Here is a 19,396-nt window from a genome sequence, read left to right as displayed (position 1 = left end):
ACGATCGAATAAGTGACATTACAGGCACATATCGCTCTTGGGTCATTTAGGCAGCCTGCTCCTCAGGCCACATGTATTTACCTTGGGTTGACATATGGCGTGTCTGTGAGTGTGTGAGAGTTTACATACATGTATACAAATGTATGCACTGGAAAGAAAGAGACAAGTGAGTGAGGAGAAAGCGGAGAGGGGAGGGCAAGTAAAAGTATTTCCCTGGGCTCTGAAAGTACAATACACACCGACAGCAGTGTGTTTTCACTGTAGCCAGATCACTGCCTGGCGAAATGTGGTTCTATTTAGAGGGGAGAGGGAGGGACTGCTGCGAGAGAGAAGGAGGAAAGACAGAAAAAGGGGGGGACCCGTACACACACATAAGTGTGTTCGAAACTCCTTAAGGGTCTAATTCTTTGTTCCCATCTATCCCAGTCTTTCATGGTGTCAGTGTGAGACTGTGAGACTCCCTAAGAGCTTCGGCAGCACACCACAAATCATGCTGCAGGGCTCTGCTGCATGTTGAAGGCTGGTCCTATACAGCGCACTGCATGTTCCCTATTAGAACGAATCGCCATGTTCAATAGGATGAAGTGAGGAGGGGCTGCGAACTTGCAGTCTGTTGTGTTTTGACGTCTGATTGTGGAAGCGTGCAGGCCTGTGTCTATGCTCAAGAGTAGAATGCAGCAATGCTAAAATGTGATTTAATGAGAATTTCTCTGGGTAGTTTACTGTTGTGTAACCCTGGAAAACCTCAGCAAATTTGCTGGATCGCTTAAAAAAAAAAAAAAAAGCATGGGAAGAAGACAATGAGCAACATTAGGAGAAATTACAAAAAAATAGCAAGAAATTTGTATAAAAAAAAAAAAAAAGAAGAAGAATTATAATAACAAAATAACAATAATAATAATACCTGAAAATAAAATAAAAAAGGAAGGAAGGAGAAATACAAATAAGGAAATGACCTGAAGAAAGTTCTTAAAATTAAAATAATTTCCTGACATAATTTTAAACATGTAATTATGACAATTGTAACTATAGTATTCTAGACACTTTTCCCTTTCCTTTAAAAAAGAAAATTCGAAATGTACTAACTTTTTTTTCAATTTTTGGGATCTTCCTTGCCATGTTGCTCAATATCTTTTTCCCCATGTTTTCAAAAGAAATCAAACCAATTTGCTCAGACTTTAAAGGTTTTAATATTTGTAAAAGGCGTCTAGCACAAGAAAACTGGTGTTTTAGGTTTAGAAGGGTTAAATCATGTGGTTGCAACAAAACTGAACACTCATTTATCAGTGAACACAATGTGGAAATGTTCAGGTTTTCAAGTAAAATTTAAATGCATCCCCTGATGATTAAAAGTGGTTTAACATCACCTCATCTCCGGATATCTTCATCCTCCATGTTCTTTTTGATAGATTTAGATCACTCCAGGTCCTGCAGAGACAGAAAACATCATACACATGGTTGTCATTACCCACGTTTGTTAATTCTTGTCTTTAAAACTGAACAAAAACATTAAAACAAATCACAATAGCCTTTAGAGGATAATCAGAGGGCATTGGAGAAAAGTATTTCCAGGTAGCCTTCAGGTCTAAATAATGCCCTATTGTGTGAAAAAGTATTTATGACCCTTACGAAATCTGTGTGTGTGTCAACAAAGAGGAGACAATTCAAGTGTTGCTGGCTCTGACAAACAGCGACTCTGCTTGTTGTCCTCCAAAAAGGTTTCCAGTGACAAACAAGGTCTTTCCACTCTGATAACCAGAGGTTCTTCAGAGGTCCTTTAAGGGTTTAACAGTAGTCAATATTGTCTAAAGAAATACTTTAAGTGCTTCTTTAATTACACTGGAGGGATCATTACTTTTGATATCAATTTGTAATGTTTGTATTAACTTGCACAGTCTTTGAAAGCAACAAAAATGAATAAAAACTCACTCATCTTGTGGTGAGCACAACTGGGTGTAAAGCATTTTCATCGAGGATATAAAAAAGCGTGCGATTTTTTTAGGGACATTTCTTAGGGTTTCAAAAAGTAGCATCAAAACAGCCTCGTTAATACAGCGGTTCTTTATAGATCTCATTTTCAAAGGCTCAGTTGCAAAATGAAGTGGACAGATGTTGGACACTTCAGCAGGACAGATGTTGCAAGTCACGTTCTTGAACCTTTATCTTTTGTTTGTCAGATGTTTCTCTTCACGGTCTCTCATCAAATCCCACAGAAGGAAAAAACATGAATGTCCTGAAAATAAGTTCTTAACTTCTTTCTGGAAAGTAACACATTTGTTGATAGGTTTCACAATGAATATGCTTTTATAACAACTTAGTCATGGTCAGATTGAAGTTATTTTGATGTGAAATTTCAATCTATTTAAGTACCCATGACCTTCAATTGATTCATTAACCTACATTACCTTTTGTTACTGTAATATTGACTTTGCAACAACCTTCGCTGTTTGTTATCCAAGTCTAAAGAGTCTCCTTTGTAGAGCTACACTGAGCCGTTTTTGTTGAGAGTGGTGAAATCAGCGCAGTGGGAAGAAACATCTGAGATGTGCTCAGCTGTCCTCACCAATATACCACCCAGATGGCCTCTCTGTATGTTAACTTCCTATCAGCACTTGTGGCAACAAAGCACAAGGATGTGTCAATCACAAGCACCAGTGGGCCGAGGCAGTAAATAGCAGGGCTATTTGAATAGCAAGCGTAAATCTGACACACTGTGACAGAGAAACATGATTTACATATTTAACTTAACTTCATTTATAAATAGACTGTGATCTATTACTGTAGTGTATGACATAAATGCTTAGACTTTGCATTTAATTTCTAATAAATGACAACAAATATGGCAACTAATCAGGTGGGAGCCGACTAGAAACGCAGAAGAAAAGCAGTTTCATGCTAAAAAAAACAGTGTTTCTCCAATGCTGTTCGATGTGTCGAGCAGGCTGTTAGCCTAGCGCCTCCTAATGTGCGCTCACCTTTGTGCTCGAGATGTTCACAGAGTTTTTTCCTGCAGCTTAATTATCAGCAGCAGCCTCCTCCTCCGCTTCTAACCAAACAGACCAAGTGAGTTAAACCTGTAAAAACACAAAATAATGCAGTTTCACGTTAAAAATAAAGGTTTTTCCAATGCTGTTTGGCTTGTCACAGAATGGCTGCTATCTGTGGTGGCTGACCCGAGAACGCAAATGACCATATCTAGAGCTAGTGCTTGTTTTGTCCATTCTGGGCTACTGTAGCAACATGATGCTGCAAAATAGCAATATCTGTGGATTAGGACCTGCAGCTTTAAATGGCTCATTCTAGGGTAACAAAAACACAACAATTTCTTTTTTTCAGGTGATTTTTTCACTTAAAATAAACACATACAATATCTTAAAATCTGCTGATATATCCCCCTAAATCCTACTCACTGGACTATAATGACCTTTTCACCTCTCAGTGGATAATGTGAGTAATCCTATTGATCTGTCATTATTGGCTAATTTTCCACAGCTTTGATGTTAATGCAAATGCAGCCCAGCCACCAGCAAAGATCACCTATTCTGCTGAGATTTTTATCACAGCCTGAAGCAGTGTTTTTTTGCAAAGTGATGATAGTGCAGCCATGTTAGCCACAGTGTGAAGGTTTAGCTGCTTGGCCCCTGTTATAACAACTCTAGGAGTCTTGAGGAATGTGGGTTTGTCCTGCAGTCCGTTACTACCCCCTCTCTCTCTCTCTGTCTCTGCCTCACTCTTGTGTCCCCTCCCCTCTCCCAAACAGGGCATTTCCCTAACTTTTCTCTTTTTCTCACAAGGCTATAGTTCAATATTCCATTCAGGGGCACATATCCTGTCTCAAATTCCGACTCTGGGCTCCTCGACGCCAAGGCACTCCAATTGTTGCAAGGTATTGTGCGCATTAGTGATCTGTTGAGTGCAGTTCAATGAAGTTATCAATGGCTTTGATTGTGACTATTGTTTGAGAAGCCCGTTGTTTCACGGGGGATTATCTGTTTATGCATGTATGTTAGATAAATGGGGGACAAATGTCAGGATTAAGATGCAGGAGGGTGGATTAAAAGTTTAAGATTAGCATCAAAACGCGCTGAGCTTAACGTTTTACCGGCTTTTTGAGAAATTGCATGGAGAAAAAGAAAAGAAAAGAAAAAAAAAGTCCGACAGGAAAAGTCACGTTTTGGAGTTAAGTTGCTCATATTTTCTGTGTTTTTACACTTTCTGGATAAGTTGTCCTGGCAAGTTAAGTGGAATAAAAAAATATTTTCCCATCTGAGTTTAAACGAGGCGCTGATGTTGCGTTTTTCTCCATTCATAAAGTTGCGGTGACCTGCAGAGCTCGTTCACTGCTGCAATATTGTGGAAAAAGTATATTTGTCTTTCTGTCAACTTGCATCTGTGTCAATGGCAGTTTTATATTTTATTACAAATGTGACAAATAGAGCCTGCAGTTCTGTGTACTTTATGGACTTTAAGATTATTTCTCACTCGCGAATTCGCAGTAACTGTATGATTTTGGATTTCTTAATATTTGTACTGGAATGTGAAGTTATGCAGTGAAGTTTTATTTCTCAATTTACTGTGCGATTACAATACAGTTTTTCATACTTAATCAGATTGAAGGACACATTTCGCACCAACGATGAGTTCATTATTTGATCATGCATGATGGATGCTTTACCTGCGTTATTTTGACAGCACGCTTTGAGAAGTGCTCAGCCGAGCTCCCACTCGGTAATTGATCGGGCATTTCTTTTGTTCGGCATTGATCCCGCCTCCATTCACTTCTCTCTCTGCAAGCAGCTAAAGCCAACTTTTTTTGTCGTGTTTGAGCGGAAAATCTATTGTTTTTGTAATAACTAGGGCCATAATGCGCCTGCGTATGGAGTGTCCGACTGAAAGTTTACAATTAGTTATAATAGGCCACCACAAAGTAGCATGTATGCACACATTTTAATACTTTTGTATTTGTCTTAGAGGAAAAGAAAAAAGTGAAATATAGGATAATAATATGCAATTATGTTAACATTTGTACCTCTCAATTTCCATGCTTTCCTGTCTAGTTCCTGTCCTGCCATCACTTTTCCTTTTTGCATGCTTGACTGAGTTCACTGCCCATCCATCTCTCATCTTCCATTAAAATTAATCTGAGTCAGTGGGGCCATATTAATTTTCTTTTCTTTGTCTAGCCCAGATATATAATGTGGTTGGACCCATGGCTGGGTCTGCTGAGGTTATATATCATCAGGGGGGCCCACAGTTCACTCTTAAACCTGTGGTCTATAATGAGGTGGAGAAGAGAAAATAAACCCCATGGCTGTCCAGTTCAGTTGAACTCTGGATGTTTTTAAACTTAATATACGCTAATGCAGTTAGGACATAATTGTAAGACTACATTAGTGATGCATGGGATGAGCAAATAATTAGATTTAGAGAGGTAGACTGCATAAATCACATAATGAACAATAATGGGGATAATTTAATTTTGTGGCTTCATATGGATGATTTATTGGTCTTTGTTATCAACGAAATATCTGTACTCTTCTCTGCGATTGTGGTATGTGTGATGGAGAGAGATTTTGAGTTGATTGATCATCTTTTCCTCAGCATAAGCTCACTCTCTGGCTCCCTCTAGGCACAAGGCTTTGATTATCGGGCAGTGAATTGCAACCCTTTCTGATCCTTAAAACTGAAGCAATGTCTTTTTATGACCCTGTCACTGTTTGCATAAAAAGATGAGAGTGATGTCCACCTTTTTTTCCACGCAAAACATATTTCAGAGGCCTAGAAAGGACCAAATATAATCTCATCACTTAGACATGCTTGAATTTTTTAACAGCTTCTTTGATTTTCTATGATTAGAATCCTTATTAACATCTCTTTTAATGACAATAAACATTTAATATTCAACAGCACTGGATCTTACACTATGAGCATGTCTCTTTAATCAGTTTATTACTTCTCCGTCTGTAGTGTGCAGTCACTACATACAGTATTTGGTGTCTGTGGAGTGATAAACCACTCACGAGCCTGCTTTGAAGCGCAGTATAGTGAAAACAGATTGCTGGAAGTCAGGATTTAAGTGTCTCTTCTATTTCCTTGCATGCTCTTCTTTTTTTCACCCTCCCAACTCATATGTTTTCTCTTTTCTCAATGTAACCACCAAGCATGTCACAAACAAAAAAATGCCATGAGTGGATAATTTTGTTGCAGATCATTTCACAAGAGAATTTAACTGTGTCTTGTTCACAAATTTTAAAGGCTGGAAAATGTATGAGAATGATTTTAGCTGTATTGATTTGGTTTCTTAGATCAGTGTCCTAACCTGGGGTACATCCACAGTTGTAAGGAGGTATTTGGTAAACTCAACTAATTAACTAGGCCTAATTTCATTAAAATGACCAATAATAAGTCTATCAAAGTTCAACACATAAAAACCTTGTCCTGTAAATTGAGAATGCTTGAAAACTAACATTAGTTACCAAGCAAACGGATAAGTTGAGATGGTTAGCTTAAAGCAATGAACACATGGTTGAAGTAACTAGCTAGCCTTAGCTAAAAGTAATGGATAAATGGTTGACAGAGCTTGCTAGCTAAAACTAATAAACAGTTGAAATAGGAAGCTTGGTAAAAGGTAATGAATACATGGTTGAATAGCTAGCTAGCCTTGGCTAAAAGTAATGGATAAATGGCTGTAATAGCTAACTACCCTTGTCAAAAAGAAATGAATACATTTTTTAAGTAGTTAGCTAGCTCATAATTAAATATTCATTTCGAAACAGGTTTAATTTCCAGATTATAACTCACCACAGTCATGATGTTACACACTCCGGTACAGTAGGTGGCGTCAATCATGCACTTGTAACGTTGGTTTGTAGTTCTTCGATAAACTAAGAGAAGAAGAATAGCGTGTTGTACGGATGACGTATTTTTGTAGGCCAACCAGGAAGTAAACATCGCACTGGTTCCGTCGTCAAAAACCGTACGGGATTTTCGGTTATCGCCAAAAATAAACTCTGTGGCGTAAACAAGTTTATTATGATTACATGTTTGGTACAGCATGATAATCTTCACAGACGAACACTTTTTTTGTGTGTTTTGAAGTGTAAATTAAATCGCCAGAAGCAAAAAGCTACTGACAGGCTATGCACAAACTACACCGTGGTCGCACGAGTTAAACGTCACAAGTAAAAACGCTGTAAAAACACGATTGAAAAGTATCATAAACAGATAAATATACAAGTTCGAGTGAGAGTCTGTAAATGTGTAAAAGTGAACAAGTGGGTTTAATAAGTTTCTGGGTCAGGTCTGATGACGTCTAACGTCCCCGACAAACACTGTAGTCCCATTTAGCCACATGTTAGCAACCGCCTTTTTTAAGACGAGTAAAACCTTAAATGTTCAAAGATCGGGTTTAAGCGGACGTATTTCATGTTGCAGAACAAAACGTCTAAATATCTTTAGCTTGTGTTTGCCACAGACCTTATTTAAGGCATTTTACCTAAAACCCATTCAGAAAGCCATAAGATAAGACGGACGTGCTTTCGGTTCTGAACCGGAAGTCGATGTTTCGAAATCGTCGCAGTATCAAACAGCTTTTTAATCTTTCCCAGAGCGATTTTAAAATAAAAAATGAGAAAAAGTACAACTGTTCCGCCTCAGACGGCATAATGTGATCATACATTTACTGTTTAAATTTTTAAATGACCTTGTACTGATTCTATTTTATAAAAAGTTAATAAAGGTTATGTTGTTACAGCTAATGCTCCTCATCTGTCTTTATGACAGTCTACACAGTTTTACAACCTGTGATTTATTAAATTTGAGTTTTACTGAGTGCAACATAATGCAGATGACCTCAGTGATATCAGCAATTTAATGCAATAAATAACTTCAGTCCAGTTGAGAAAAAGTAACAGCAATTGGTAAATAGTGGCCAAAAATAATGAATAAGCGAATTAAATAATGAGCTTGCCTTGGCTTAAAATAATGGATATGTTGTGGAAATAGATAACTAACTAAAAATATTGGAGAAACAGTTCAAGTAGATGGCCAGCCTTGATTAAAGTAATAGATAATGGCTGAAATAGACAGCTAGCTAAATGAATGGATAAACAATTAAAGTAGTGAGCTAGCCTTTGCTAAAAGTAATGGATGACTGAAACATCCAGCCTCTGTCACCAAGCAGTAATTTGAGACCGAAAGAACCTACACACTAATGATTAAATTATATGAAAAATTGTAAAAAGACCTAATTTTATGTCATCAACAGTGATCAACAACATCAAGTTTATAGTGAATTCAAACTGACACATTTGTAACAATGAGTGATGGTGCTGATGATGCACATGATGAGCTCATCTGATGGGGTTTTGGGGGTATGGCAGCCAAAAACGGTTGGGTCTCGTTGTGTCAGGTGAGCTGAACTTTTCACCCTCAGCGTGAGTTTGATAAGTCACTGTGTTTTTAAGTTGTTTATAGCTTTCATCTTCTTTCTTCCCCGTCTAGCCCCGACTCTGGAGTGCACACCAGGACTTGGTTTGGATCCAGGTCTCTCCGCTCAGCCTGGGTCCATAGGGTGAACAGAGAGTCAGAGAGAGTGAGAGGTAACACGGAGGTACTACGATTGGAGGGATAGCCAGGCCAACCAATGGGATCAGGCAAACTGGCCCAGGTGCTGCTGGGATGGGCGGCCATGTGTCTTGCGGTGGTTCATGTGGCCTTGGGTGAAACTGGAAATGGACCGTACCAAGCAAGCCGCTTCACTGGTACCGTGGACCAGAGAGAGGTGCAGCGGGTTCGACGCCGTGGCCAGGAGACACTGAGAGGGTAAGGATGAGACTCTGTGTGCATCACTAAGTTTGGTAAATCCTAAATGAGCCGCATAATACAATTTGCTATTGATTTTATTCATATTAGAAGCACTCAAACGAGTGCTGAAAAAAGAAAAGTGCATTAAGTTTAGTTTTGCATGCAGAACTCAGAGCATATCTAGTTGTATCTGGAGAAAGTTTAAAATATAAATGGCTTTCCCCCTCTCTGCTTTCCTGGCAGCTTTCTTTCAACTGCTGTGCTTTCTGGGCTTAGGCCAAGCTCGCCTTATACCAAATTATGCTGCTGAATACTACCACATTGTTTTCTCAAAAACAGCACATGTTCGACCCTAACAGGCTGCCTGCCACACTGAAATCTCCCAGTGTATTTACAGCAAATCAACATTTTCATGGGAAAGGGAGGAAAAAGCAGCTTTCTATACATCTCATGAGGGGATGATGAGTGAAAAGCTTGACCCAAATTCCATCCAGTGTATTAGTAAAGCCGGAGAAAGTAGTTCAGGACTGCTGTGGGGAGATTGCTGGCTCTGGTGTGTTAAGTTGAGGCAGGAAAATGGTGTGTGTGGATACATATGAACATACATGAGTATGTTTTTAAAGGTGTTGTTCATTTGTATGTGGGGAGTATCCAGTGAAATGAACTTCAAGGATCACCTCTAACCAGCTGCAACCCTCCTCCCCCTCCTCCCCCTCCTCCATCTATACTTTCTCTCTCTTGCAGTCCAACTCCTTCATTTTGTTACCTTAACACCATGAATCTGGGTGTGGGATGTATGTCAGTGCGGCAAAGAGTTTTCACTGTATATTTCGCCACTTCTTGAAAAACAAAGATTGTTTTGTCGGGGCCCGTTTTCAGTGTCTGCATCAGTTATTCCAATCAGACTCCCATCTGTCCCAGCTTATGGTTCCCCCAGTGCCAAGCCACAGGAAATGAGGTATTCGTATCACCCGAGGGGGGTATGAAAAGGGGCATTTGTTTCACCGCTGTAGGTGACAAAGCGGCAGAGAGAATAACCGAGGGCAGGAAAAGTATAAAAGAAAGAGAGCACATGAGTAAATGAGAGATGAGAAGAAATAGAGAGATAGAGAGAAAGACCTAAACTCCGTGAATAATATTCAGTTATGGCTTATTAGTAGTGCAGGGTAAAGCCCACATAGAGTCCTAAAACTGATGTTTTCTCTAAAAACATATCCAGTGGCGACCCCCACTGCATAATAGAAAAAAAAATGTCTGCCTTGTCAGTCATTTTTGGTTAATATGGAAGGCATTTGTCCATGTTAAATAAAGAAAAATTGTCCCTCTGTATTTAGACACATTTCAAAGGACATGTTTTATACCAAAGTTTGAGCGAGCATGGCAGTCCTTTTACATTTCATTATACTGTCTGCAGCCACTGTAAGCACAAGTTTAAAATTAAAATAAAAATTCAAATTTAGAACATGTGCATTTGTACACATCAAAGTAGCAGAGGACTTATACTCTGACAAAATAAAAGACATTTACTACATCAAATGCTGCAGAAAAGGCACACATTTGAGCGTTAAAAAGATCACTAGAATGCTGGAAATTATGTGTTTTAGTCTCAAAAATTTTTGTGCATTTTCATCCAGTTCATAATATAACTGACCATCCACAGAAAGATAAGCATCAATGGCCTGCACCATTTCCAAAAAAAAGTCAGCAAACGCGTCACATCTCAGAGCTACAAGAACATTTCTACTTACGAGAAATAAGACATGAGAGGGGTGTTCATATGGACACAGTAAACACAACCCCGAACAAATGCACCAATCAAATCATACCTATCAAGTGTGCATTGAACCACAGCTGAGGTTATTGGCATTGAACCTAGAACATAAATTATGTGATCTGACTATGTAGTAATTCACATTCACAGCTTGTCTTTGAGCCCGCAGAGGAGAGAGAGTACAGGGGACCTTGCACAATAGCATATTATTCCCATCAAGTTGTGTGTGATTTCATGAGAACATGTTAGAAAAGCCTGCAGACTTTTTCCATTACATTGTTAAGTTCTGGAAACACTGCTGTGTTGGGAATGAAATGCTCATGTAGCGATAGTTTTGTGTATCGAAGTAAATAGGTGATGAGATTACCCAGCATCTCTGAAACTCAGGGTATGTTAAGGCTAAAGAGATCTGTTTGCATGCTGGGCTCCAGGCCAGCATGAGTACCACAAACCAGAGTTATTTGACAAAGCGTTTGAGATCTTTTGGATTATTTTCATTGGATTTCTAGGTGTTGCCTGGTAACTGTCACTTGAGTTATTCCAAAATTTGAAAGCAACTGCCATGTGCCGCGGCGGGCTAGCCAAAGCAAATAGGTCTAATATGTTGAATTTGTTTGTAGTTACTGTTCGAGTGTTGTTGGCTGAAAAAGATCACAGTTAATATTGAATTGGGTAAAATTAGTCATCTACTTGTGTGCATGTTTTGTCTAAAATCTGGACAGAAGCTGTAGGGTGAAGAAATAACATGATGAGTATTTTGGCTTGGTATACTGAATTTTACTACAACTGATTCACACCGACAAACTTGTGTCCTACTACAATGTTTTCATCCAGAAGTTGCAACAATCACAGTGGACTGTCAGTAACTCAGTATGGGTTTCCCAGATTCCCTGTGTGGGAGATGGAGGGAGGTTAGGTTAATGATGGTCATTATGCTGGCCTTGGGCTGGGGTGCTGTGTTTATTTGCTGGCTAGAGCTCCATATCCCCTGGTCTGTCTCTGGTAGCGCTGTGTCTGACGCTGACTGACTCTGATTTATTGGCTCCCACCACACACTACAGCCTGGCATCAGTCCACTCAAGGGCGGTGGTATCTGATCAGACTTTAGGCTGGCTGGCTGGTCCGCGTTGCTTTGGTGATTGACTGCCTGGTTGGTAGAATGAGAGAAGGAAAGTGCGAAGCAGAAACAGGGAGTTTTGGCTCTTCATTTCTATCTTGCTTTCAATGCCCAACCAAAAGAGTTGAGTATTTATAGTTTAATAAGATTTCTTGTATGCTGGAGTTGGAGAATCCAGCCAAGTTTTTTTTGCAGCCACCCTCCTTATTAACTTAGCCCCAGCTTGGCCCAGCTTTACCCAGCTCTGCTGAGGAGAGACGCCTTGGATGCTGGCTAACTTGGCAGACAATCAGCCCCAAAGCAGAGACTTACTTTCAGCTACTCAAGTCCCTTCCAGGATAATGTCAATACCACCCTGATGGCCTGGATGGTGCCCTCTGTTTACAGTCTGCCTTGGCATATCCCTGATTTGAAAGAGAATGGATGTTACAGGACGAACCGCTTTACCTCAGACCTTCAGTATGTACAGTTTTGAGTACAGAGAAAGGAAAAAGACCTACAAAAAAGCTTGAGAAGAATTTATATTTGGGATGAGTGAACAATTGCCAGTTTCTGTTTTATGTGCATTCGGTTCCATTTTAGGATTTTATGTGTCTGCATTTTATGCTTCGTGTATTGTACGTGCAGACTAAGACTGAGCTGTAAAGACTGGATTATCTGGGACAGCTGATTGGCATGTGGTCTGTTAATAAAGCGCTTTATACTTAATGTCGGACTGTATGAAAAGATTTAGCCATTAGTTTACTTCCCACATTTGACGTCTCTACCCACACTGACACGCACACAATAAAAACAGCATTTTAAATTTGTGATTTATAATTACTCCTGCTTAACAACCCATTATAACACAGAACAATAAGCAGATATCATCTCTGGGGTTTGCGAGGTTGACCACAGTCTAAATTATTGTGCTGTTTGACTGTATCTCGTTTTGTCTGTCAACCAGGAGGCTCATCACTACACACACACCACCATAGTGATTTACTGCAAGTTTATAAAGTGTCCGCTTCTTCTACGCTGCCAGCAATCTCTCACTCATTCCTTCTTTATCTCTGTTTCCCAGTTCAATTCAATTTAAATTCTTTAACGGCATACATTTAGCAAGATTACTTCCAAAGTTATCAAGCTATCTGTTCCTCTTGTCGCTCACCCTTTTTCCACTGGAGCACACTGACAGCACCGTTTTTGCTCACAATTGCCTTTTTTCACTTTAACTTAACTATATTTCAAACTGAAATATTTCACTCAACTGAATTCATTTATCTGACGGGTGCAGTTACCCTGCAGATCAGGACTTTACAATAAGTACTCTTACATTTTTTCATTTTACAGTTTACAGTTGTTTCGAGTAAATCTCCCACCACTGATTGATATCTATTCGCCTTATCACCATCTGTAGGTCATTTTCTGTACACTACATTCCTTAACATCCCCACTCCTAGATCTGATAGGAGAGCACCAGGTCCAGGTGTCGCTAGCGGCAGCAATATGTAGAGATTCCTCAAGGAGGGTCAGATACCAGGCAGATGACCTTTGACCTTTGACCAAAACACAGACACACACAGACACCTGACCTGGGGCCTGAGCAACTGTGAACTTCTTGTCTGGAAACAGACTGTCTGTACTCATTTTCCATGCCTGCCTAGTGCTGCCCTTCCTTGCCGGTCAGCAGAGGCCGGCTGCTCTGAACTGCCTTAACCTTTTGACCCCGTGGATTCCTGCATGCGAGAGGACCCTCAGGCTACAGCTGCGTAACTTGTTGATTTGACTGTTGCTAATTTTATAACTCTGCAGAAAATCCCAACAAAACCACAAACATTTCAATACTTTACAAGAGAATAAGAGCTCAAATGGCCTATTATTTTTAATAATTGATTCATATGCAGTTTATTTTCAAGATTAGTTGATTAATCTAGCAAATGACGAAATTGCGAAAACATGCCCTAGCAGAATTTCCCAGTGGCCAACATGACTTCTCGTATTGCTTGTTTTTTCTCACAAACAGTCCAGAAGCCAAAGATATTCAGTTTATGTGACAAAGGAGAACAACGAATTCTCACATTTGGAAAGCTGAAGTCAGAATATTTAACACATTTACCTACAAAAATGACTCACGAGATTAATTCAAAATAGTTTCTCTCAGCTTCATTTTCTATAGATGGTTTAATCAACTCATATTCTATAAATTAAAAAGAACTCTTATTTGCAAAGACTGATTCATGTGTAATGCATTTCACTTTGCGATTTCTACATTTTTATCAACTTTGCATTTCTGCTTAGTCTTGAAATTTTGAACAGTTATGTTCTATTTGTTTTTTTTTCTTTTTATGTATGATTATTGTTATTTAATACTGGAGGTATCTCCATCAGCAATTTTTGGCTTCTAACCTCTCCTACAAAACTAAACTTTTCAATTATTATTATTAATGTTAATTTGTCTTTTGTATACATATGTATTTGGATATAAAACGAACTCCATAACTCCCAAATAATTGTTTAAACTCTAAAAACTAATGAAATTAATTGAGTGTCTTTAACTTCCAGTAAATGCTTATTCTGATACTGTGTGTACTTATTTGACCCGTCTGAAAATCTGCCTCCCCCTTTTACTTTGAAGTCAGACTGAAGTATCCTTTTCGCTTTCATTCTTCATATTTCCTCTTGGATGAGGTGGCAGCCATGTTCCTTTTATTACTATTAATGGCAGTTAACGAGCGATCCACGGGCCAGGAGGCGACTTCAAAGGCGGCAACATGGCCACAGAAGAGTTAATCTCCTTTAGATTGAGCCCTGAGAACAGTGGGACATTTCAATATTGAGGAAAACCCCTGGGGCTTAAAGTCCGTTTTTTATGGCTGTCTTTCATTCTGTTTTACTTCAGTTCATCCTCTAAAGCCTCCTCTTTGCGATAGGAGAGCAGGCATTGACCTGAAGGAAAGAGAGAGCGAGAGAGAGAGGGAGGGAGAGAGAAAGAGAGAGGGAGAGTGGGGAAGAATAACAAACCAGAGCACCTCAGGGTCAAACCCGTATAATCCTTCATATATTGACATCCCCTCGGTCTGCAACAGTGGAAAATCTTCGACGCTTTGTGGGGAAATAGATCAGGGAAGACATTTGGTTCACTGCTCATTAAGTGTTGGAATGCTGATGTCTCGCTCCATGCATTTCTGAAGGGTTTTTTTCAGAGCTCAGTTTGGTTTTTGTGTTTGCCCCAGAAATTCAACCCCCGCCAAGAGTTGGGCCTCTTCTTGCTTATGCTGCTCTCTCCTTCGTTTCCATATCTCTGTTTTCCGCTGCCCGCTCCTCCTCCTGCTTCCTGCTCTTCTCAACATAAACTTGTTTTGCTTTCCCTCCTACTGATCCCCTGTTCCTTTCCCACCGTCCTGTCTTCCCTTCTCCGAACCACCACTCGTCTCAATCCCCTCACACTTTCTCTCTAAAACCGAAGAATCCCCTTCTCCTGTTTTCTTCCTGTTTTGTTTTTATGCTCTGTCTTTGCCTGACTGCAATTTCTACCTAAATACCTCTTGTCTGCCTGCCCACCTGTTTTCTCTGTCCCTCTGTCTCTTTGTGCCATCTGGTAATGTGGTTGGAGGTGTGCTCTGCTCTCCATCCATCAGAGAGTCAAACGGCAGCTGTCATCTCCCTGGTGACAGCTCGGGGTTACCACGGATACCGTCTGGTGAGGAGGAGAGGAAGGTCATTGGTTTCACGCAGGAGGAACTTGAGACACTCATCAAACATAACACTTAATTTCACACTTTTGCTCCGGTCTTCTATCTCCTGCATATCCAACTAAAAGCATCTTTGTGGGATATTTATTCACTTACACATAAGGGTCAGTTTACTTGTCACAAGGCGCAGATTCATCCAGGTCATCTTGAGTTGACTTGAGGCAATATCTGAACCATTCAGCTATCGGTCTGATGAAGACGTAGCCTCTCGGGGCAACAGCCAATATTTCAGGGGTTGTAGCTAGCTCGATATTTGGGCCAAGACTTCCTCTTCCCAGCTTCAGTTAGTGTTTACAGTTCGATTAGTTGAGATACTTTACATAGAATCATGATGCTTCAAAAACAAATATGTGCATATAAATAAAAAACCCACATAAAGCTAACTTGTTGTCAGACAATAGCCAGTGGGTTCTGAAATTGCATTTTGGCCATTTTGTTCCATCGCTTTTGCCCTCCACATGGACTGTTTACGTGAAGGCAACCATTCCCCTCTTAAATGTCAATACTACTCGGACTACAAACAGAAACCAGAACATTGCTAATAACAAAATCTTGTCCCATTTCTTACAGTTTCTACATACATATGAAGATATCTGTTCATAGAGAGATTCAAATGTTTAGTAGACAACCGGCGTTATAAAACATGAACATGGAGTTTGAACGATGAGGGCATTTAACAGGCAGGGAAGTTCTAATGAAAGATGCTGCTGAGTTGCATCATGGGAAATGTCATTCTTAAATTAAGGGCCCTGACACATCAAGCCGACAGGCGGCCGTTGGTCGGTGTCATGCTGTCGCTGAGGCTAATACAGCATACTGAAAGAGCGTCGTAGATGGTGCAGACCGTCAGTGAATTAAATCACTGATTAGCAGTTCAGCCTTGGCACACGAGGAGAAATGCAAGCAAACAAAAGTCTTGGAGGTATAAGATAAAAAAAAAACTTGTCATATTAGGTAAGATTATTTCTTTTTAGCCACTGAGCTCTTCAGCAGAAATAGTTCATTGTTGTTTGTGTTATTGTTTGCAAATGCATGATCAACATAATTTGCTTTTTCATAGTCGATTTGTGTGGTTAATATGCTAACTGGCTAATCTTGAATCAGTCCTGTCAGTCTTCTGGTTTCCCTTTTTAATGATGAATACAGACCACAGCTGCCCGCTGCTATGAAGAGCTATTTCCGCTCATGCAGGCGCAGAACGTAGATGCTAGATGGCTGTTTACTGTTGTCCCTGTGGTGTGTTCATGTGCAACTTTTTGGCCGAGACACAGTCGACTGGAGGCAACCCAATAGTCGTCCTTCGTTGCCACCAGCTCTTTCTGTTTGGTGTGTCAAAGCCTTAAAAGTCAGAATATTTCTTTTGCTCAGCTCAAAGGCAGTGCAACACAAAATCCCTGGTGTGTCCTTTTAAAAGCTTAATAAGTTGTTGTACTTTACTAGTCCTTGGTCATCTTAAATAAACACTGGGTAATCTAGCGTTACTTTAAACAGCCATAAATTATGTCCTGGGGGCAGAAATGGCCCAGACTAAAGAGATGCGATCCCTGTGGCAAATGACTTTACCATGAGCATCTGGATCAGACTTTATCCCGATTTACCAAGCTGTGGTCCGTCAATTCTTAGTCATGCCATCAGCAAATGCAAACAACTAACCACAGACACAGATGACCACAGATATACCCGTCATTATACGCTTTGAGAGGTCACTAAGGATATCATTAGTACCACCGCACAGTTGGAATCCCTTCAGCTTGTTAAACAGCTTTACGCAGCTTCTCGGGGTATTTCACTGGGGTGCACACACTGACTCACGCACATTTCCTTAGAATATATAGATTTTGGTTTTGACATTGATGCAGCTTGGGACTTTCACTCCGTTTCTAAATAAACTGAGTTAAAAGAAGGTTTGTAATTATTCACGGAAGATAAAAACTGAAGCGTTATTCGCATTAGTTTGTGAGGGAGCTGCGGACCTCAGTCCCCGCTGCATGTTTATGTGTGTTTTGTGCGTGTGTGAGCAGAGGCCAGTCATCTCTAGATGTGGTTAAGCCATCTCCTCAGAGGAAATCTTTGTGGTTAACCTGTCAGGCCAATCAACTGCTCCATAAGCTGTGATGGCTCCTACATCTGTCAGACAGGGTCAGAGTTCACCGCGGGCTCTCCACCAGTAAGAATCCAAGCTGAATGAAAGGGGTGGGCAGCGCTGGGGAGCAGCGCTGGATATTTGCCAGAGAACAGGACAGCCAGGCATGGAATTTGGGAGAAAGGAGGACTTTATACATCCTGTCCTTCTAAGTATAAATTCAGCCTTGAATGAAAACAAAATGCTGCTCCTCTAGTAGTAGGCCCCTCGCATTTCCTTCCCCTCCTACCCTCTCTGAAAATACCTCCATCCATCACCGGAGGAGGCTTTGTATCAAAGTTTGTTTTATTTACTCTAAAAGCCTAAGCCATGCAGGTCTCGGGCAGCTCAGAAAATAACTCTCAACTGTGTGTATTTGTTTGGGAGTTATACTAAAATGTATTTGGGAGGTCTGGGTAAATAGTAAGTTTGTTTGTTCTTTCTTTTTGTCTCTATCAGGCCCAATGTGTGTGGCTCTCGCTTCCATTCATACTGCTGTCCAGGCTGGAAGACTCTGCCGGGAGGGAACCAGTGTATTGTTCGTAAGTTCTTCTATCCCTAAATCCTCTTAAATATAATACCACAAAGCCAAGTGGAGAAGATAACAAATAGGCGAATAGGATAATTCAGTTTATTAGTGTCTATTAATGTAATCCACTCTCTTTTTCCTCTGTCTCTCTCCAGCTATTTGCAGGAATTCATGTGGCGATGGCTTCTGTTCCAGACCCAACATGTGTACCTGTTCAAATGGCCAGCTCTCTCCCAGCTGTGGAGCAGGAGGAGGAGGTCAGTACTGCTCATCACACACACTTACAGTAACTAAAGTTTCATCAGCCGTCAAACCCCATCATATGGGTGTAAGACAAATGGAATTAAAGCAGGAGAAAAGTTGTTATGCCACATCCAATCCAATATGTTACATTCATCTGACAGCTTTATCCACAGTGACTTACATCTCTCCCCCAACATGCACAATTTAGAAGCATTTTGGGTTCAGTGTCACACTAGAGGACACATTTTTGGGCTCAAACCACCAACTCTGTGAGCGCTAAAACAATTAGTTGATTATTTGGTCAGTCGATTGAAAACAGCTATCTAGATCATAGATTTATAATTGAAGCAACCAGTTCCCAGTTCCACCTTTGTATGTCATTACCAGTGTAATATTCTCAAGTTTTTGAGTGTGCGTTAAACAAAACGAGACACTTGATGGTATCAGCGATGTTCTCTGGTGGAGTGTTAGATCAGAAGATCGTTAATACTGTCCATTAAATGTTAGGTTGCAGCTAGCTGCCTGTTAGCTTGGGTTAGTGTAAAGACAGACAGCAGGGGAAAACAGCTGTCCTGGCTTAATCCATAGTGAGTAAAATTACGTACTAGTACATCAAAATTGCCGGCAACAGTAACTGTCTGGAGTCTCCACTTGTTGCCTGGCAACTGCTCCAAGCTAAGACATAGTCCAGCACGAAACCCCCTTGTAAAATGCAGAATTATGGTTTTTACACAGTTTTTCGTACAGATTAAAACAAATGGCATGAAAAGGGTTAATTGGTGTGTATCAAAGGTCCAGTTTGTAGGATTTAGGAGAATCTGTTGGTAGAAGTAGGCATTGGTAATTACGTTTTCTTTAGAGTATAATCACCTGGTACGAAGGAGCATTGTGTTTTTGTTTGCTTGGAAAGAGCCGTTTATATCTACATAGCAAGCAGGTCCTCATCCACGGGGCCTGACATCTTACACAACCGTGTTTCTACAACAGCCCTGAGCAGACAAAAATAAAACACTTGTTCTAGAGAGAGCCATTCGCATTGTTATATTGATGTGAAGGCCACCATAAACTCACGCTT

At 40.3% G+C, this 19,396-nt stretch overlaps 1 protein-coding gene across 1 annotated transcript in view; it reads left to right on the top strand.

Annotated features, from left to right (window-relative positions):
* Positions 1–3,811: 3,811 nt before the first annotated feature.
* fbn2b (fibrillin 2b) overlaps positions 3,812–19,396 on the top strand; it is an 81,601-nt gene continuing 66,016 nt past the window's right edge. Inside the window, exons 1-4 of the mRNA XM_042516665.1 lie at positions 3,812–3,886; positions 8,503–8,823; positions 18,009–18,091; positions 18,234–18,335. Coding sequence (XP_042372599.1) covers positions 8,645–8,823; positions 18,009–18,091; positions 18,234–18,335 — 364 coding nt within the window. The 5' untranslated portion in view covers positions 3,812–3,886; positions 8,503–8,644. The remainder of the gene's footprint in view (positions 3,887–8,502; positions 8,824–18,008; positions 18,092–18,233; positions 18,336–19,396) is intronic.

Source organism: Plectropomus leopardus, chromosome 3 (assembly GCF_008729295.1).
Source record: "Plectropomus leopardus isolate mb chromosome 3, YSFRI_Pleo_2.0, whole genome shotgun sequence".
Taxonomy (NCBI): domain Eukaryota; kingdom Metazoa; phylum Chordata; class Actinopteri; order Perciformes; family Serranidae; genus Plectropomus; species Plectropomus leopardus.
This window is presented reverse-complemented; position numbering and strand designations above follow the sequence as displayed.